A 21,991-nucleotide genomic window follows, 5' to 3' on the forward strand; every position below is an offset into this window, starting at 1 on the left:
TATTCATCAGGAATATTTATCTTAGGCTGTTCCGGGAAGTGAGAAAGGAGGTTGCTAAGCTGCTGGCGAGGATATTTGCCTCCTCACTCTCCACGGGAGTCGTACCGGAGGATTGGAAGGATGCGAATGTTGTTCCGCTTTTCAAGAAGGGTAATAGGGAAATCCCTGGCAATTACAGACCAGTCAGTCTTGCATCTGTGCTCAGCAAAGTTTTGGAAAGAATTCTGAGGGATAGGATTTATGACTATTTGGCAAAGCATAGTGTGATTAAAGGCAGTCAGCATGGCTTTGTGAGGGGCAGGTCATGCCTCACAAATCTTATTGAGTTCTTTGAGGAGGTGTCAAGACAGGTCGACAGTCGAGCAGTGGATGTGATATGTATGGACTTCAGCATGGCATTTGATAAAAGTCAGGAGTTATGGGATACAGGGAGATTTGGCTATCTGGATTCAGAATTGGCTGGCTGACAGAAGGCAGAGAGTGGTTGTTGATGGAAAGTATTCTGCCTGGAAGTGGGGTCCCGCAGGGCTCTGTTCTTAGGTCTCTGCTCTTTGTAGTTTTTATAAATGACTTGGATGAGGAAGTTGAGCGGTGGGTTAGCAAATTTGCAGATGACACAAAGGTTGGAGGTGTCGTCGATAGTATAGAGGGCTACTGCAGGCCGCAGTGTGACAGACAGGATGCAGAGCTGGGCTGAGAAATGGCAGATGGAGTTCAACCTAAATAAATGTGAAGTGATGCATTTTGGAAGGTCAAACTCGAATGCTGAATATAGGATTAAAGACAGGATTCTTGGCAGTGTGGAGGAACAGATGGATCTGGGTGTGCAAGTACATAGATCCCTGAAAGTTGCCACCCAAGTGGCTAGGGTTGTTAAGAAAACACATGGTGTTTTGGTTTTCATCAACAGGGGGATCGAGTTTAAGAGCCGCGAGGTTTTGCTGCAGCTCTACAAGTCCCTGGTGAGACCACACTTGGAATGTTGTGTCCAGTTCTGGTCACTCTACTATAGAAAAGATAGAGGCTTTGGAGAGGGTGCAAAGAAGGTTTATCAGGATGCTGCCTGGACTGGAGGGCTTGCCTTATGAAGAAAGGTTGAATAAGCTCAGACTTTTCTCTCTGGAGAGAAGGAGGAAGAGAGGAGACCTGATCGAGGTGTACAAGATAATGAGTGGAATAGATAGAGTCCATAGCCAGAGACTTTTCCCCAGAGCAGGATTGACTGAAATGAGAAGTCATAGTTTGAAGATACTCAGAGGAAGGTATAAAGGAGACGTCAGAGGTAGGTTCTTTCTGCAGAGAGTTGTGAATGCATGGAATGCGTTGCCAGCTATGGTGGTGGAAGCAGAGTCCTTGGGGACATGTAAGCGACTGCTGGACATGCACATGGATAGCAGTGAGTTGAGGGTGCGTAGGTTAAGTTACTATATTTTACCTGAAAATGTGTTGCTGGAAAAGCGCAGCAGGTCAGGCAGCATCCAAGGAACAGGAGAATCGACGTTTCGGGCATAAGCCCTTCTTCAGGAGTCCTGAAGAAGGGCTTATGTCCGAAACGTCGATTCTCCTGTTCCTTGGATGCTGCCTGACCTGCTGCGCTTTTCCAGCAACACATTTTCAGCTCTGATCTCCAGCATCTGCAGTCCTCACTTTCTCCTCCTTACTATATTTTACATTAGGATTATATCTCGGCACAACATCGTGAGCCAAAGGGCCTGTTCTGTGCTGTACTTTTCTGTGGTCTATGTTCTACAAAGGTATAGTGACCTTGACAGAAATATAGTACAGATTAATAAAAGTTCTACTGACGCTTTTGTGACCCACAGATATCCAGGTACAGGGCGCAAGATGTCCCATGAGGTAGAAACGCCTAAATTTCGGAATCTTTTTCCTTTCCTTCTCTGCCACCACTCTGTTTCCTTGTTAAGGTGCTTGGACTTGAAACATGAAGCAGCTTGATGGGCAAACGGCAATTTGTAGCAGATTGAACTGACATAGCTGATCCAGTGTTGGGTCTTCTCAGCAATGGTGTCCGTTAGAGAGAAGTGGCTGCCAAGGTATGAGAAGTGCGCAGCGTATTCTGGAGTATCTCCTTCAACATTGTTGGGAAATTGAATATTTGACTGACTAGATCTGAGTTGATATCAATTTTTCTTTCATTCTGCAATTTTTCAGGACAAGCTAAAACTCTTGTATGCAGAATTGAAGACATCTGTGGTGGTTTGCTAATTTGGTGCAAAGTAACAATGCTACAGTCACCCCCATGCTGTAGATCAGAGATGACATTGATGATTTGGTTTACTTTCGGCATTCAAGAGACTGAAGTGAAATAGTTTTCCATCCAGGCGGTATTTAATAGTCACACCATAGAGCAGTTGATCTTTCAAAGAGGTGAATAGGCATTGTTAGGTAGCTTGTAAACAGGAGTCTTGCTTGGTATTAATCTGAATTTTTAAGGTGTCAGTTTCAGATCTGCAACTCAGTAGTTGCAGTCTTATAACCATGAGTCACTTGCAGGATTATGGTGAAGTTTTTGGACATCAAAATCTCTAGAGTGTAATCCATCGTATCTCATGATTTACTGACCTGATTGAACTAGTCTTGTCAATGAATACATTGAAGAGTTCCCTGTGATTGTCTTCTCATTTGTGTGGATCAGTTTGACAGCAAGACCAAAGCCATGCACTGGGAGGATTTCCTCTGCTACAGGAAGTAGGCAATTCTGCTGGTTGTGTATGATGATTTTCTCTGCTGTGGCCAACAGGGAACTAACTTGCTAATTTTCACATCCTGATTTATCTCCCTTCTTAAAATTAGTTACACATGTCATTTTCATGAAGTCTTGATGGGACCAAAAGTTTTAACAGCCTCAGATGGAATGTCAGCAGGTCCACAGCTTTGATTTTTAAAAAAACCTTTCACTACTTGTCACTCTCCTATCAATGCTGATACACGCATGAAATCTACCACAGGGTACTGGGAGATAGAGAATTAGTTGCTACTATGAATTTCACATTTGAATTGTTGAAAATATTCCTTCCAGCATTGATGGAAGGCACTTTCAGGAAAAGGAGGAATTCCAACAGAGATGTTACAGATTCTACAGCACAGAAAAGTCACTGTGGTCCATTGAATCTATATCAACCTGTCTACTCTAATCCCATTTTCCAGCACTTGGCCCATAGCCTTGAAAGTTATAACACTTCATGTGCTCATCCACGTACCTTTTAAAGGCTGTGAGCTTTCCTGCCTTTACCTGTCTTCTCAGGTAATGCATTCCAAATTTCCACGACCTTCTGGATAAATTATATTTTCCTCTAATCCCTTCTAAAATGTCCTGTCCTTTACCTTTATAAATCCTGCCCCTTTATTATTGATGCTACAACTAAGGGAATATCTGCTTCCTATCCACCTAGTTCATGTCCCTCATCGTACACATCTGAATCAAGTCCCATCTCCGCCTTCTCCTTTCTCAAGAAAACAACCAAGCCTATCCAGCCTCTCTGTTGATAACTATAGGGTTCCATCCTGGCAACATCCTGGTGAATCTCCTCTGCAACCCTTCCAGCGCAATCACATCTTTCCTGTAATCTGGTGACCAGAACTGCACACTGTACTCTGCCTGTGGTCTAACCAAAGTTTGGTACAGCCCCAACATAATCCTCCTGTTCTTGTAATCTGCGCCATGATTTATTAAAGGCAAGTGTCCCTTATGGCACCTTAACCACCCTATTGACCTGTCCTGCCACCTTTGGGGATCTGTGGACAATCAACCTAAAATCCCTCTGTTCCTCTGAACTTCTGAGCATCCTGTCATTCATTAAGTACTTCCTTGTCCTCTTCCTTCTTCGAAAGTGCATCACCTCTCAGTTGTCACAATTAAATCCTACCTGCTACTCATCACCCCCTTCTGACCAATCGATCCATATCTTCCTTAACCCAAGGCGTAATTCGTACTATTAATCGCCTAACCAAACACTGTCATCCACCAACCTACTGATCATTCTCTGCATGTTCTCATCTGTATTATTTATAAATATCACAAACAGTAAGAGACTCAGCCCTGATCCCTGTGGTATGCCACTGGACACAGGCCTCTAGCCACACAGACAGCCTTCCACCACGAAACCAAGTTTGGATCACTGTTGCCAAGTTATCCTGAGTCCCATGTGCATTTAACTTGTTGATCAGTCTCCCATGTGGGACCTTGTCAAAGACTTTGTTTAAATACAAATAGACTACATCAAGTGCACTATCTTCTTTTACACATCTGATTAACTTGGAAAACTTCAATCAAATTTGAGGCATGTGGGCGGCACGGTGGCACAGTGGTTAGCACTGCTGCCTCACACAGTCCAAAGATGTGCAGGTCAGGTGAATTGGCCATGCTAAGTTGTCCATAGTGTTAGGTAAGGGGTAAATGTAGGGGTATGGGTGGGTTACGCTTCGGCGGGGCGGTGTGGACTTGTTGGGCCGAAGGGCCTGTTTCCATACTGTAAGTAATCTAATCTAATCTAATCTAATGTCCTGCCTCTGGCAAGTCATCAAAACTATCCCTGGTCAAACCTTGCCTCTCCATGTAGAATTTTGTCTAATAGTTTCCCCACCACTGATGTGAGATTTGCTAGGATGTAATTCCCTGGTTTGTCCCTATTACCCTTCTTGAAAGTGGACCCACATTAGCTGTCCTGTAGTCCTTTGGCCATTGAGGAGTTAAAAATTTGGGTCACCACCTTTGTTCATGCTTGATCCAAAGTGGTCATGGGGTCAGGAGCTGAGCTGATCGGACCCAAACTGAGCATCACTGAGCAGGTTACTACTGACTAAGGGATGCTGCGTGATTATCATCAAGTGATGGGAAGTGAGAATAGTTGTTGTGGTTGTGTTCGCCGAGCTGGGAATTTGTGTTGCAGACATTTCGTCCCCTGTCTAGGTGACATCCTCCGTGTTTGGGAGCCTCCTATGAAGCGCTTCTGTCATGTTTCCTCCGGCATTTGTAGTGGTTTGAATCTGCCACTTCCAGTACAGATTCAAACCACTACAAATGCCGGAGGAAAGATCACAGAAGCGCTTCACAGGAGGCTCCCAAGCACTGAGGATGTCACCTAGACAGGGGACGAAATGTCTGCAACACAAATTCCCAGCTCGGCGAACACAACCACAACAACGAGCACCCGAGCTACAAATCTCCCCCCAACTTTGAAAGTGAGAATACACTGAAGGGGATGGTATTTGACTGAGGTGGATTAACCTGCTTTTTGTGTGTCCACGGTCAGTTAAATGCCCTAGTGTTGCTGCACTGGAACAACTGGGTCGGGGGCGTGGCAAGTTCTGGAGCATGTGTCCTCAATACTGTTGCCAGGATGTTGGCAGGGTGCGTAGCCTTTGCAGTATGCAGTGGCTCCAGTTGTTTCCCTTCCATGAAGTGTATGGAATAGGTGGCAAACTGGCACCTATGATGCCAAGATGCATTATCCACTTGGCAATTCTGGCTGAATGTTGTCGTCACTGCTTTAGCCTTACCTTCTGCACTGATGTGATAGGCTCCTCTGTCTTTGGGCATGAAGATGTTTGTGGAGCTGCCTTCACCAAGGAGTTTTTAATTGTCCACCATCTTTCCTGATGGGATGTGGCAGGACTGCAGAGCTTAGATCTGATTTGTTTGTTTGCTTTTTGTTTACTTAGCTCTGACTGTCACTAGCTGCTTTTTTTAAAAAAAAAATGTATGTGTGTCCTGGTTAGGCCAGCATTCATGCCTATTGTTAATTGCCCAGAGGGCAGTTAAGAGTCAACCACATTGCTTTGAGTCTGGAGTAACATTTAGGCCAGACCAGGTGAGGATGGCAGTTTCCTTCCCCAAAGGACATTGTAGAACCAGATGGATCTTTCTGACAATTGGCAATGGATTTGTGACCTTCATTAGACTCTTCAATCCAGATTTTTATTGTTTTCAAATCCCATCATCATGGTGCATTTCAAACCCTGATCTTCAGAACATTACCTTCGTCTCTGGATTAACAGTCCAGCAATAATCCCACTAGGCCACCGTCTCCCTTTTGCTATTTAGCATGCAACCAGTCCTGTTTCGTAGCTTTCAGCAGGTTGACTCTTCATTTTTAGGTCAGCAATGATGCTGCTCTAAGCATGCCCTCTGCAATCTTCATTAAACCTGGATTCTGAATTGAATTGTGTGTGTGTAGATTTTCTCTCATTTCTCTTCACATGTGGTTTATTCATTAGCAGGTTAGGCTAGATTCTCTGCACATACCCAAAGTAGTTTTGCAAACAGTGTAAATAAAAGCAGAAAATTAATTGACATTGATAAAGTAAATCTACAGAAGTGTGGCAGATGGATTTCAATATACACCTGAAAATGATAGAACGTGGGAACGTTTTAAATGGAGGCAAGTTAGAAACAGTGGTAGTTTAAAGATACTTGGGGGTTTGTGGGCAAAGATCATTAAAATGTCTTGAAAGTATGAAAAATAATCTAAAAGCTTTAATGGATTGCTAGCCTTTGAATTCTTGTCCTCTTGAAATAGTCATGCTTCAGTCATACTACTTAAATCTCTTGCAATCAAGGAAGACTTGCTTTTACTGTGGTTTGATGGATTCTGAGATAGCTGATAAATCCATTGCATTTTCTGCAGACTGTGCCACATATCGGGTAAGTCCTGCTTTCAAGGGTCGGGTGGATGAGATGCTTGGAGGTTCGTGGGCTCCCTGATGTTCTAACTTAACTCTATGCATTCCCAATGGGTCTCTTACTGTGGAGAAAGTGAGGTCTGCAGATGCTGGAGATTAGAGCTGAAAATGTGTTGCCGGAAAAGCGCAGCAGGTCAGGCAGCATCCAGGGAACAGGAGAATCGACGTTTCGGGCATAGGATTCCTGAAGAAGGGCCTATGCCCGAAACGTCGAATCTCCTGTTGCCTGGATGCTGCCTGACCTGCTGCGCTTTTCCAGCAACACATTTTCAGGTCTCTTACTGTGATCTGTTGCTTCTTCAATGACTCTCTGTTTGGGTCAGGGTCTCCCATTACTCGGGCGATGCTTGACTCTTTAGGGATGCTTTAGGGACTCTGTATGAGAGTTTTCTGTTGTGTCTGAGTTGCAGTACTTGCTTTGGGAGTCTGATGTTAGGCATGTGAATGACATCTTTGTTCCAATGGAGCTGGTTTTGACTGATTAATGCCATCATCTGAGCATATTGGCTTGAGAAAGGTTGGACTGCCTTTCTTGCCACAAGATTTGGAGGATCTTATGGTATTTTTCTTGTGATTTGAGGTACTTTAGGAGGTTGTCCAACTCTCTGAAGCATCGAGGAGCGTGGTGATCACTACCCAGTAAATCTTGACTTTAGTCTCAGGTTTGAATTCTAGTTCTCAATACTCTTTTTTTTCTTTTCTCACTCAGCCAAAGGCTACACTGGCACATTAGAGGTGATGCCCATGATGATACCTTTATTAAGGGGAGGTTTCCATGACTTGAAAAATGGTTCTCATTTACAGAATCTCAATATTTATCTTAAATGGCACTTTATGCCATAATCTGCTATACAAAGACCTGGTTAGTCTGCACCTGGAGTGCTGAGCACAGTTCTGGGCAGGACAATTAGCAGTGGAGAGTATGTTTACCAGAATGATACTTCGGACTCGAGTTACATTATCAAAAGAGATTACACCAAAGGTTACCTTCCTTTGAAATTGGAAGATGAAAGGGTTTTTTGATTCAGATTTTTACCGTGATAAAGGACACAGATAGGGAAGATAGAGCTGTTTCTGCTGTTTGAGAAATCAAAAAGAACCAAGTATAATCTAAGAATTGCTGTTTGATCTTTCAGAAGTGATAGCAGTAATCACTTAAGTGACAAAGGAATCTCGAAGTTTAAAATCTCCCCCCCCCCCCCCCCTCTCCAGTTGATGGTAGGACAATTGTAAATTTTACATACAAATGTGGAAGGTTTGTGTCAGCCAGAAATATTGAGGGACATAGGCAGAGTGCAGATATTTGGTCAAATATCAGCAATTCAATGATCTCACTGAATGCCAGAACGTGCTGAAGGGATAAGATGTCATTTATATTCCTACATGAGGGACAACCTGAGGGTAGGGTGTATGTGGAACAGAGGAAGTGGTAGAGATGAGTACAGTTGCAAAATTTAGAAGACACGTTTGGACAGATACATGGATAGAAAAAGGCTTAGAGGAGTATTGGCCAAATGCAAGCAAATGGGACTAGTTTAGTTCAGGAAACTTCTTTGTTATGGATAAATTGGTCCGAAGGGTCTGTTTCCATGCTGTATGACCCTATGACTCTACTGTCAATTTATTTCTCTTGTCTTGGAAGTTTACCTTTTGTCAGTGTTCGCTATCTTCTCTCCCTGAAGCCCTATATCAAATTCAATCACATTGTTCCTTGGATGCTTCCATGCTGTTTATTTTAATTAATTCTGACTTGTTTCACATTGCTGCGGGAAGGCGTTGGAATGTCAGGAGGTGCACCGTGTGATATGACTGGGGATAGAATGGGAAATGGTAATGAGGAGGAGGGATGGTTATGAGAGCAATGAATGAAATTCAATTGGTATGGCATGAGAGGGATGACATAGGGATGGTTGCAGTAAAGATAGTAATTTCACCACAAGTGTTTTGTGAGTCCCTATTGGTTATAAAAAATGCCATTCTAGGCATTCTAGAATTTTTTTCTTTTACTGTGTAAGCTGTTCTATTTAGACCATAAGACATAGCAGAAATTAGACCATTTGGCCGTCCAGTCTGCTCTGCCATTCAATCATGGCTGATAAGTTTTTCAACTCCTTTCTCCTGCTTTGTCCTGTAACCTTTGATCCCCTTCACAGTCAAGAACCTATTTATCTCTGTTTTAAATATACTTCACAGGCAATGAGTTCCACAGATTCACCACTATGTAACTGATGAAGTTTCTCCTCATTTCCCTTCTAAAGGGTCTTCCCTTTACTCTAAGGCTGTGCCCTCTGGTCCTAGTGTCTCCTGCTAAAGGAAACATCTTCCCAATGTCCACTCTGTCCAGGCCACTCAGTATTCTGTAAGTTTCAATTAGATCACCCCTCATCCTTCTAAACTCCCTTGGAGTATAGACCCAGAATCCTCAAATGTTTGTCATGTGTTAAGTCTTTCATTCCTGGGATCATTCTCGTGAACCTCCTCTGGACCCGCTCCAGGGCCTATACATTCTTCCTGAAGTATGGAGCCCAAACCTCTGCGCAGTATTCCTAATGTGGTCAGACCAGATCTGTATAAAACCTCAGAAGTACATTGCTGCTTTTATATTCTAGTCCTCTCGAGATGAATGCCAGCATTTGTGTTTGCCTTCTTAATTACCAACTGAACCTGCAAGTTTACCTTAAGGGAATCTTGGACTATGACTCCCAAGTCCCTTTGCACTTCAAATTTCTGAATTTTCTCCCCATTTAAAAAATAGTCCATACCTCTCTTCATCTTGCCAAAATGTGCAGTTTCACACTTTCCCACGTTGAATTCTGTCTGCCACTTCTTTGCCGACTCTCCTAACCTTTCAAAATCTTTCTGCAGCCTCCCCACTTCTTCAATACTACCTGTCCCTTCACCTCTCTCTTTATATCATCTGCAAACCTCGTCAGAATGCCCTCCATTCCTTCATCCAGATCATTAATGTATAAAGTGAAAAGTTGTGGTCTCAACACTGACCTTTGTGGAACAGCACTGGGCACCAGCTTCTAATATATCCCCAATATCTCTACCAATCTACTTATTCCTTATTACAATTTACATACCTATGCTACTTGACTCTGATCTGCCTGTATTGCTCGCAAGACAAAGCTTTTCACTGCCTTGGTGCACATGATAATAAATTCAATTCAATTCAATTCAATTCAATTCACTATAGGTGGAATTTAAAATCTCCAATTATAACCATGTACCTTCTGATCCCATCCAACCCTGATCTCTATACTTAAACAACTCACTATTGCATCAATACTGTCAGAAGGTCTCTTCCCAATCTCTCTCCCTCTTTATGGCAACTGCTGATCTTTTATGAAGCCATCCTCCTCCAGTGTCTCTCCTCTGTTATCCAATTGGTTGAACCTTTCCTTGCCATTTGATTTCAATTGTCTAATCAGTTGCCACCAGAGAATCAGTTGCAGTGGCTTCCCTTTTGATTCTTGCACAGCCACATCAGAAGATTTCCCCCAGGGATATCATTTGAGCCCCCCGTGTCACCATCCAAAAAAAAAAATTCTGATTTCTGGTGCTGACCTTACCATCTCCCTGAACCCCTGCACTGTCTGTAAGGTAAGTGCATGTCCAACGTCCAAATGAGCAAATATGTCCTCCAAATAGTGGGATGTTAGATTCCATTATCTTCAATGTGACTTCAAATTTTATTTCTTCATCACTAATTCTGTCCCTTTCTGTGATAACTGTCTGAGGCAGATCATTGCAAGTTTTGTCATATTTGCACTCACAATGAGCTTCCAGTCATACATTAATCTGCCTAAGATTGTCTACTTCCACCTCTCACGCATTGTCTCAGTCCTCCCCATGTTACTTCACTTGCCACTGAATCCCTCATCCATGTCTTTTTTACCCTTTAGATTGGATTGTTACAATGATCTCTTGGTCTACCTGGTCCCTTTATAAACTTGTGCTTGTCTAAAACTCTTTGGATTGTATCCTTACTCATCCCCAGCTTTGTTCACTCTGCACCCCTCTGCTTGTTAACCTATTTTGGCTCCAGATCTGGCAATGCCTTGGTTTTAATATACTCAACTTTGTTTTCAAATCTTACAAGGCCTTTCCCTTTCCTGGTTCAGTAGGCTCCTTTCGCCACATACCTGTCCACTAAATCCACCTCCGCAAATCTCCAGATATCTCTCTTGCATGTACCTAATGTTAATGATGACGTTAATGATGCTTTTAGTTGTCAAGGCCCAGGCTCTTAATTCCCTCCCTAAATTTCTCCAGTGCTCATTTCTCCTTTATAATGCTCTTTGAAGCATTGCTTTTTGTCCAAGCTTTTAGTCCTCTGAACCAAAAACTGATTATGTGGCTTGGTATTAAATTTTGTTTTAACATCACTGTGAAGTGCCACAATGCATTAAAAGTGCTACATAAATGCAGGTTGTTTCTATGATGTTATCATATGTTTTATCCATGTTGCATAACTTTTTAACAGATCAGTAAGCAGAAGTACAAAACAATCAAAAAAGCATTTGCAGGCTTCTTATACAACAAGTCTGACAGAAAAAAACGCAGGTACATCTGCGTGGACTGTGAATATTGAAACAACATGCCTAATGTCAGTGTATATTCCTTTTCTTGTATTAAAGCAGTGATTCCACTTCAAAAATATTGATTATCTGTAAACCGGTTTGGACCATATTATGGTTGTGAAGGGCACTGTATAAATGTGATTTATTATCGTCTTAACAATTACCTCGTGTTGGGAGCTCACTCAGTGGCCAGGTTCATCAGAGTTCAAAATGCTGCTTCTCTATTACTTGAATGGTTGCTGAATTCTTATTTCATTTGTTTGTGTCCTCAAACTAAAATAATGGAATGTCAAAGCTTCGCTGACCATTTTCACAGTTGTTTTGTTTGCTGTGTGTATTCTTCATTTTCAATTGCTTTTAGTTGAAGAAAGCTATTCGTAGTGTCAGCAATTAACCCCTTATTAAAAAAAGTGCAAATTTATAGCTTTCAGGTTTTAGATTGTCCCATTAAAGATTTAGCCCCAGAGATACTATGTACTGATAGAACACAGATCTGTGTTGATTAAGCATTGTGGTCTTTGAGTTTGGTTGTCTCCAAATAGCTGTATGGACTGCAAGGATAGTCACCAGCAGGAATTCTTGTTAAACGGATTGTTACCTTTTTAAAATTTAGTGCTGTTTCACACAAATATGAAATATTGTTTATTTATGAAATTCTGATGGACAGAATGAAGTTTGTGATAAAATTGAATGTTTAGGTTATTCGGTAGGAGAAGGCTGTTGTTACCTTTTTATACCTGTACTTTTGTTGATTATAGATATACATCAAAGCATCCTTCCATGCATTCTGAGACCATCCATTACAAGCGAGGTGTGAGCCAGCAGTTCTCACTTCCTTCTTTTAAGATTGACTTCTCCGAATGGAAGGAAGATGAGGTAAATATTCCCTTTTATTGACTGTTCCTTTTAATCAAGATTTTCCTTTTTTTTTACTTTTCCAACTTCCTTCTGTTTTGAAAACAGTGTGCTAGGTTGGAATGTGAGTTGAGTTGATTCTTGAACGCCTAATTCATACAGGCATTCTTTTCCTGTGAGCCAGGACAGTAAGTGCTGCAAGTTATTCTCAATGCAGCACGGTTCTGTCACCACTTGTTATCGGAAACTTCTAGTGGCAGTTGTTCAAGGGAACCTAGACTCTTTTTAACAATACTGACATTCCATGAATGAATTTAAAAAGAGGAATGCTTAGCGTGGAAAGCTTACTGATACTTTTACAAGTTACATATTTATAATCTATCTCCTTTGACATTGCAACTAAGATTCAAAACTAAGGCAGTGCTCAGATCCAACAAGGTTAGATGTTGAGAGAATAAGAGGAAGGAGAGGTTTCAAGAAGAGATAGAACATGTAAAGTATCAGGTGGGAGCACCATTCTGTTCCCTGGTTTCTGTTAAAAGTAGCTTCTCTGGTTCAATCTTTTTAAAATTTATTAAATCCATGCATGGATGAATGGACAATCCAAATAATATTTCATTTAATTAAAAAAAGTGTTACCTTTGAATTTGCAACAGAGCCTAGATAACCTTTATATGGAGCCCCAGACTTGAAAAATAGAGGTTAATAAAAGCAAGATACTTCAGATGTTGAAGATCTGAAACAAAAACAATAAATACTGGAGAAGCTCAGCAAGTCTGGCAGCATCTGTGGAGAGAGAGAAACGGATAACGTTTGAGTCTCATGTGATTTTTCTTTCCAAAAAGAGTCCCTTCACGCTCAAAGTGCAATCATCGTTTTTCTCTCTCTGCAGATGTGGTAAGACCTGCTGAGGCCTTTTTTTGGAGAAAAATAGGCGTACGGCAAAAAAGCAAGAATTATGTTGGACTTATATAAAATGTTAGTTCAGTTTTAGTATTTGTGTCCAGTTTCTGGGCATTGCATATTAGGAAGGACGAGCAGGTTTTCGAGTTGGTACAGAAGAGAATTCCTCGAATTAGTACAGGGATGAGCAAAAACAGTACATGGAGAAACTGGAGAAGCCAAGGTTCTGCTTAGCGTAGCAAACTGTTTCCAGTGGCTGAAAAACCAAGAACCAGAGGGACAGATTTAAGGTAGTTCACAAAGGAATCAGAACACGAAGAGAAACTTATTACTTGACAAGTGGTCAGAGTTTGAAATGAAATGCGTAATAAAATGATGGCTACAGGTTCAGCAGTAGCCTTCAAAAATCAATTACATAAACACTTGGAGGGAAAATTGCACGTGTGTATGGAATGAACAAAAAAAGTAGGAGTAACTCTGTCAAGTTCCTGACTGCCAGGCAATCATCTTACTCTGACAAAGATGCTATTTGCCAGCTAAAGCCTTAGCGCCTAAGATCCCCCCCTGTTTCTCCTGCCATTGGAGAGCTCCCTCTCTGAACTGGGCTGAAATGTTAACCGTTACAACTGTCATGCATGGTGTTTGCTTGCATTGTTGTTCTTGTTCTCACGTCCGCTCACTCTCTATTTTAACCAAACAAGTGCGATCTCTGAGGCAGACCCATTCAACACTTTCCATGATTGACAAGTCAGCTTTACCATTGCTTTTCCTGGCACTGATTTAGGTTGGCCTACTCTAATATTAGTTTTTTTCTTCCTAAACACTTGCTTGTTATTTTTGGTCATCAACTTGAAACTTTCTCACGGACCCCATGAAGGCCACTCGTCTCGGGATTCCCTATTCTCTGCATTTCAGGGAAAACCTGACATCGCTTTAAGTCTCTTAATTATGTAAATAAGGGATCCTGATCACTGCTGCAGTCTTCACTCTGACCCGAAAGACTTGACAATCAAATATACATTTTTCTTTATCTTAGGAAAAATAACCTCCTTCCCTTGGAACTAGGAACAAGTTAATGCTTCCAGCATTTCACAAATATTGTTTTCTTCAGCGCCCTCCAAAATCATCTATAGGCCTGAAATTGATGCAGGGCAGATCATCCCAGCTAGTTAGGTGATGCCTGAGGATTGCTTTCAATCAAGTGTTGGTCCTCGTTCTCTGGAAAATGTACTGTCTTTGCAACATTGGGATTAAACTCTCCCCTTCAGTGTTATGTTATTTCTGTCACTGGCTATGAGCAAATAGAGGAGTTTTGAAGTCATACAGCATGGAAACAGACCCTTTTGTCCAACCTGTAAGAGCATGTGGTTCCAGTATATGAAGTTGCACTGAGCCATGCTGGTCTAAGTCTCTGATTTTTAGTTGCTAATTCAGTGCAAAGGTGTTAATCAATATCAGAGGAATTTTCACTTAACCATACAATCATAATAAAGAATGCAGACAGTTTTTCCACACGTTGCACATTGAACTGACTTGATTCAAAATGTTTGTGGTATCTCTTTTAATGAAACTAATGTTATGAAATTAATTTTCATGCGGACAAATGGGACGATAATAGCACAATATTAGTGATTGCATCAATTCAAACATTCTGCAGAAGCACTTGGTTAGGTCAGCTGGTACTAAGATGCACATGGGTAAGTCAGAATCTGATTCATTTCGTGAAGGCTGAGTACTGATTTTGCTTCAATATTTAAAACTCTCCGGTCAGAGAGCAGTTGTTTTAGCAAAGAATAATGAAGACTGAGATGAGGAGGAATTTCTTCAGTTAATGAATCTATGGAATTCTTCAGCACAGAGGGCTGTCAAACCCGGGTTATTATACCTGAGGTTGAGACAGACAGACTTTTAATCAGGCGAAAGTGGGTACTGCAGATCCTGGAGATCAAAATCAAGATTAGAGTGGTGCTGGGAAAGCACAGTAGGTCAGGCAGTATCTGAGGAACAGGAAAATTGACGTTTTGGGCAAAACCCCTTCATCAGGTTTTTAATCGGTCAGGCAATCAATGTTTATAGGAAAAAGGCAGGACAGTAGATCTGAAGATTATCAGATGACACGTGAGCTCATTGAATGATAGAGCATACTCAGTGGGCTGAATGCTTGCTTCTGATGCTACATCTTATAGATTGATATTATCTTGAATGAAATGATGGGCGGCACGGTGGGACAGTGGTCAGCACTGCTGCCCCAGAGCGCCAGAGACCCGGGTTCAATTCCCGCCTCAGGCGACTGACTGTTTGGAGTTTGCACGTTCTCCCCGTGTCTGCGTGGGTTTCCTCCCACAGTCCAAAGATGTGCAGGGCCAGGTGAATTGGCCTTGCTAAATTGCCCGTAGTGTTAGGTAAGGGGTAAATGTAAGGGTATGGGTGGGTTACGCTTCGGCGAGTCGGTGTGGACTTGTTGGGCTGAAGGGCCTGTTTCCACACTGTAATGTAATTGTTTAGTAGGCAGGAAACAAAGATTTTTCTGAATGGCATGCTGTGACTACTAAGATACTGCAAGGACCAATACTAGAACTCTGGCTACACACAAGATCGGCTAAATGATTTAGATGAGGGAACTCACTATATTATCTGAAAATTTGCAAATGCATGAAATGATTCTGGGTAATCCAAGATGGAGGACGGGAAAATTTGTGACTGCTCCTTTTTTGAGGTACTTTGGTGTTAGAGGTGATTTCCTCAAATTCCAGGAGCAGCAATTATTGCTTTACAAGCTGTTGCATTGTTTGGAACTTTGGGGGAGATAAAGATCAAAACAATGGCCCTTTTAAAAGAAGGAAGACAGACAAAAGGCAGCGACCACATGGTTAGTGAGGGAGAGAGAAAGAACCTATACTAAGAACTGACACAGCAGTGAATCTGCACAGTTACTGCCTTTGTTGTTTGAGTTCACGTATCTCTGGACATGGGAGTGCATCTAGGAAAAATGAACAAACAGTGAAATTCACAGCTGACCTTGGAGAAACTGGTGTGGGTGAGCTCACAGCACAGGAACCAGTAAATGCATAATTTTTAACGTGTAACCATGCTGTAAGTCTATAGTAGTGACCTTTCCTGATTATATATTTTTTTGAGATCTGTCTCTTGATTAAATTTTAAAAATACAAAACCATAAGTACTAAGTTAGTCTGAAGCATTGCTTTTTAGAGCAAAACGATGGTGCTATTTTCTGGGTCTGTAGATTATGAAGGAGCAACAATGGCCTCTAGTAGAGTGATATATTCTTCCTGAGGGATGTGAGAGTTTAGGGAGAGTTTCCATGTTACTGATGATTATGTCTGCAGGAAGTGTCTTTGGTTACAAATCCTATCAGATCGCATGGATCTGTTAGAGCAGTGCTTAGAGGCAATGAGGAATTTGCAAGAGCTAGGGGGTGTGATGTGTGATGGATGGCAGTTATAGGAAGGGAGAAAAGCTGCAGATACAGTCAGGTAGATGGGTTAACTCCAGGAAAGGTAGGAGGAGTATGCAGGTAGTGCAGGAGTCTCCTGTGGCTATCCCCTTCTCAAATAAGTATGCTGTTTTGGAAAATGTAAGGGGGGGGTGATGGACTCTTAGGGAAAAGTATCTGGTTTGGAGACTGGCTTTAAGTTGTTGTGGTTGTGTTTGCCGAGCTGGCAATTTGTGTTGCAGACGTTTCGTCCCCTGTCTACGTGACATCCTCAGTGCTTGGGAGCCTCCTGTGAAGCGCTTCTGTGATCTTTCTGCTTGTCATCTGCGTGTGTGGCTACTAAGGATAGCTGGTCGTGTCGTTTCGTGGCTAGTTGGTGTTCATGGATGCGGATCGTTAGCTGTCTTCCTGTTTGTCCTATGTAGTGTTTAGTGCAGTCCTTGCATGGGATTTTGTACACTACATTGGTTTTGCTCATGCTGGGTATCGGGTCCTTCGTTCTGGTGAGTTGTTGTCTGAGAGTGGTTGTTGGTTTGTGTGCTGTCATGATTCCTAGTGGTCGCAGTAGTCTGGCTGTCAGTTTGGAAATGCTCTTGATGAATGGTAGTGTGGCTAGTCCTTTGGGTTGCGGCGTGTCCTCGTTCGGTTGTCTTTCCCTTCGGCATCTGTTGATGAAATTGCGCAGGTATCCGTTTTTGGCGAATACATTGTATAGGTGTTCTTCTTCCTCTTTTTGCAGTTCTGATGTACTCAAAGTGTGTTGTGGCCCTTTTGAATGGTGTCTTGATGCAACTTCTTTTGTGTATGTTGGGGTGGTTGCTTTCGTAGTTCAGGACTTGGTCTGTGTGTGTAGCTTTTCTGTATACCTTTGTGGTGAATTCTCCATTCGGTGAGGATTGCTGGAGGCAACATCACAGAAGCGCTTCACAGGAGGCTCCCAAGCACTGAGGATGTCACCTAGACAGGGGACGAAACGTCTGCAACACAAATTCCCAGCTCGGCGAACACAACCACAACAACGAGCACCTGAGCTACAAATTATCTCTCAAACTTCGAACTGGCTTTAATATAAATGAGTGGTATTTTGGGTTCTAAGTGATCGATTATGATAGGGGACTCTCCGGTCAGAGGCACAGACAGATGTTTCTGTGGCTAGCAGCGAAAAATCAGAATGGTTTGTTGCCTCCCTGGTACCCATTCAAGGATATCTCAGAGGGGATGCAGGATGCTCTCAAAGAGGAGAGGGACTAGCAGGAGGTCATTGTACATATTGAAACTAATGACATAGGAAGGGAAAGGAATGAGATTCTGAAGGGAGAATGTTGAAACTTAGGCAGGAATTTTAAAAGGAGGACCTCGAGAGTAGTAATATTTGGATTAATCCCGATGCTACGAGCTAGTGCGGGTAGGAATAGGAGGATAGAACAAATGAATGTGTGGCTGAGGAGCTGGTGCAGGGGAGAAGAGTTCACATTTTTGAGTCATTGGAATCTCTTCTGGGATAGAAGTGACCTGTACAAGAAGGATGATTGCATCTGAATTGGAAGGGGACTAATGTATGAGCAGGGAGATTTGTGAGAGCTGTGAGGGGCGGGGGGAGGGGGAGCCTCGGGGAAGCAGTGAGGAAAGAGATCAATCTGAGACTGATACCGTTGGGAAAAGGAGCAGGTCAAATAATCCGGGCAGGAAGGAATAGAGAACAAGGTAGGACTGATTGTTGTGACACTGGTTACACCCTCCTGCTTAATTTCAAACCAGCAACACAGAAAACGCTTATCCTGTGCAGTAATCTGTGAAAATTCGATAGGCCAAGAACTAGTTCAAGTAAAAATTAACAACTTTATTTTGTAAAGTAAAACAGCAAATAATTAACTAACAACTATTTACAGTTCTTTAATCTATCTCTTTCTTTCCCTTCTATATTGCTAGTCCGGTAAAACTCCTGATTAAGATTTGCAAAAAAAAAATCTTATCTCAAAACCAGGCAGCTTTCGTTTTCTCTGAAGTCTGGTCTTCTTTTCTTCTTCGGGATTTCTGATTCACAGGTTGCTGATCGATAAAGGTACCTTTTAAGAAAGCTATTTTTCGGGGAGTTTTTTTTTAACATGCTGGAGCTTGGCACTTCTCCCAACTGTGCAATTTTCCCCGGTCTTATACCCTCAAAGCATCAGGATTGTGTCATTGGCTTTTAAGTTTGTCAATATACTAAATTCAAACTGGATTGGAGTTTGGTATAATTTTCGGGGTATAATTTAAACTGATTGGCCTAATTCAAATCTGTTTTGTCGTTTCCAGGCAACCAGCTAATTGATTTGTTCGACCAAATGTTACATTATAGTTTTTTACAGAACACTTGGTTCTTTCAGGTGGTTCTGTTGCTATTAACTCTCTTAAGAGTACAGTGCACCCACATCTTCATAACATCTCTCCCCTTCAGAAAAAATGAACCATTGTAATGAAAACATGGCTTCATTTTCTCCTTTACTTTTTAAACACATTACCCGAACATACAGATAACTTCTTCTCATATATCTGTATGTGTATGTACATATACAAATCTAATCTAACCCCTATCAGTTAAATCCGCGATAACGCATCTGCGATGACATTGTTCTGATCCAGAACATATATGATTTTTAAATTAAGAGTCTGTAACATAAGATTCCAACGAAATAGTCTCATATTCTTGTCTTTAAAGCGTTCTAAGAATGTAATCCATGTATACAACTGTCTCCGACGTATTGTTTGTGACTCTCACATTAAATGTTGGAAAGCCAGTACCAAGCTCAACAATTCCTTTTTGATTGTGGAGTGTTTCCTCTGGTGAATGCTGATCTTCGAAAATTAACCGACAGGCAGTTCAATCTTCCTGTAGGAGTACGGCTCCATCTCTTATGTCACTAGCATCGATGGCGACTTTAAAAGGTTTTGACAAGTTTGACGTAGCTAAAACTGGCTTGCTGGTTATTATGGCTTTCAAACGGTTGAGTGTCTCCTGACCATGTTCTGTCCACCGAAACTTTGTGTTCTTCTCCAGCAAATCGGTTAACGGTGCCACCACACTGCTGATGTTTGGAACAACTTCCGACAGAATCCACTGAGACTTAAGAATCGAAGAACCTCTTTCTTTGAGGTTGGCTGTGGAAATTCCTCAATGGCCTTTGTCTTTGCGTTCCATGGGGTCAACCTTCTATGACTGATGTTATGTCCCAAGAATTTCACCTCTGCTTTCACGAATTCCGTTTTATTTAAGTTTATCACCAGTTTTGCATCTCATAGTCATTCACAGAGCTCTGCCAACTGTACCATGTGATCTTTCCAGGACTTATTAAAGATCACCACATCATCCAAGTAGACTGCAGTTTGTCAACCCAGTTGCAATTCTGTAGTACGCCCACATCTTCATACCACTGATCAATTAAACTGCATTTCCTTCAATGCAAAAGGCCTAACAGGGAAGGCAGATGAACTCGGGGCATGGTTAGGAACATGGGACTAGGATATCATAGCAATTACAGAAACATGGCTCAGGGATGGGCAGGACTGGCAGCTTAATGTTCCAGGATACAAATGCTACAGGAAGGATAGAAGAGGGGGCAAGAGAGCCGGGGGAGTGGCATTTTTGACAAGGGATAGCATTTACAGCTGTGCTGAGGGAGGATATTCCTGGAAATACATCCAGGGAAGTTATTTGGGTGGAACTAAGAAATAAGAAAGTGATCATCACCTTATTATTATATAGACCCCTGATATTCAGCAGGAAATTGAGAAACAAATTTGTAAGGAGATTTCAGCTATCTATATGAATAATAGGGTGGTTATGGTTGGGGATTTTAACTTTCCAAACAGAGACTGGGGCTGCCAATAGTGTTAAGGGTTTAGATGGAGAGGAATTTAAGTGTGTACAAGACAATTTTCTGATTCAGGATGTGGATGTACCGACTAGAGAAGGTGCAAAACCTGACCTGCTTTTGGGAAATAAGGCAGTGCAGGTGACTGAGATGTGAGTGGGGGAGCACTTTGGGGCCAGCGAACATAATTTTATTAGTGATGGAAAAGCACAGACCAGATCTGAAAGTTGAAGTTCTAAATTGGAGGAAGGCTAATTTTGACAGTATCAGGCATGAATGTTCAAAAACTGACTGGGGGCAGATATTCGCAGGTAAAGAGACAGCTGGAAAATGGGAAGCCTTTAGACATGAGATAATGAGAGTCCAGAGACAGTATATTCCTGGTAGGGTCAACATAAGGGCTGATAGGTGTCGGGAATTCTGGATGACTAGAGGGTTTGGTTAAGAAAAGGAAGGAAACATATGTTCAGTATAGACAGAAGAGATTAAGTGAATCTTTAGAGTATAACGGCAGTAGGAGTATACTTAAGAGGGAAATCAGGAGGGCAAAAAGCGGACATAAGAGGGTTAAGGAGAATCGAAATGGATTTTATATATACATTAAGGACAAAAAGGTAACTAGGGAGAGAATAGGGCCCCTCAAAGATCAGCAATAGGCAAAGATGGGCTTATGTGTGGAGCCACAAGAGATGGGGGAGGTACTAAACAAGTATTTTGCATCAATATTTACTGTGGGAAAAGACATGGAAGATATAGAATGTAGGGAAATAAATGGTGACATCTTGCAAAATGTCCATGTTACAGAGGCAGAAATGCTGGATATCTTGAAACGCATAAAAGTGGACAAATCCGCAGGAGCTGATCAGGTGTACTCTAGAACTCTGGGAAGCTAGGGAAGTGATTACTGGGCTTGTTGCTGAGATATTTGTATCATCGATAGTCACAGGTGAGGTGCCGGAAGGCTGGAGATTGGCTAATATTGGGCCACTATTTAAGAAAAGTGGTAAGGACAAGCCAGGGAGCTATAGACCAGTGAGCCTGACATCGGTGGGCAAGTTGTTGGAGGGAATCCTGAGGGACAGGATGTACATGTATTTGGAAAGGCAAGGACTGATGAGGGATTGTGAACATGGCTTTGTGTGTGGGAAATCATGTCTCACTAACTTTATTGAGGTTTTTGAAGAAGTAACAAAGAGGATTGATGAGGGCAGAGCAGTTTATGTGATCTATCTGGGCTTCAGTAAGGCATTCAACAAGGTGCCTCATGGTAGACTGGTTAGCAAGGTTAGATCTCATTGAAGCTGAAAATGTGTTGCTGGAAAAGCACAGCAGGTCAGGCAGCATCCAAGGAACAGGAGAATCGACGTTTCGGGCATAAGCCTTTCTTCAGGAATGAGGAAAGGGTGTCCAGCAGGCTAAGATAAAAGGTAGGGAGGAGGGACTTGGGGGAGGGGCGTTGGAAATGCGATAGGTGGAAGGAGGTCAAGATGAGGGTGATAGGTCAGACTGGAGTGGGGGTGAGGGCGGAGAGGTCAGGAAGAAGATTGCAGGTTAGGAAGGCGATGGATTTGACTGAGACAAGGTGGGGGGGGGAGGGGAAATGAGGAAAATGGAGAAAGCTGAGTTCATCCCTTGTGGTT

The 21,991-nt window shown here is 42.2% G+C and overlaps 1 protein-coding gene across 2 annotated transcripts in view; it reads left to right on the forward strand.

The window, feature by feature from the left end:
- The window catches only part of LOC122560491 (E3 ubiquitin-protein ligase MGRN1-like), a 165,934-nt gene that overhangs the window by 60,902 nt on the left and 83,041 nt on the right, over positions 1-21,991 (forward strand). For both annotated transcript variants that reach the window (XM_043711142.1, XM_043711141.1), the window contains exon 5: positions 12,047-12,164. In XM_043711142.1, coding sequence (XP_043567077.1) covers positions 12,047-12,164 — 118 coding nt within the window. The remainder of the gene's footprint in view (positions 1-12,046; positions 12,165-21,991) is intronic.

The sequence above is a fragment of the Chiloscyllium plagiosum genome, chromosome 21, assembly GCF_004010195.1.
Source record: "Chiloscyllium plagiosum isolate BGI_BamShark_2017 chromosome 21, ASM401019v2, whole genome shotgun sequence".
Classification (NCBI taxonomy): domain Eukaryota; kingdom Metazoa; phylum Chordata; class Chondrichthyes; order Orectolobiformes; family Hemiscylliidae; genus Chiloscyllium; species Chiloscyllium plagiosum.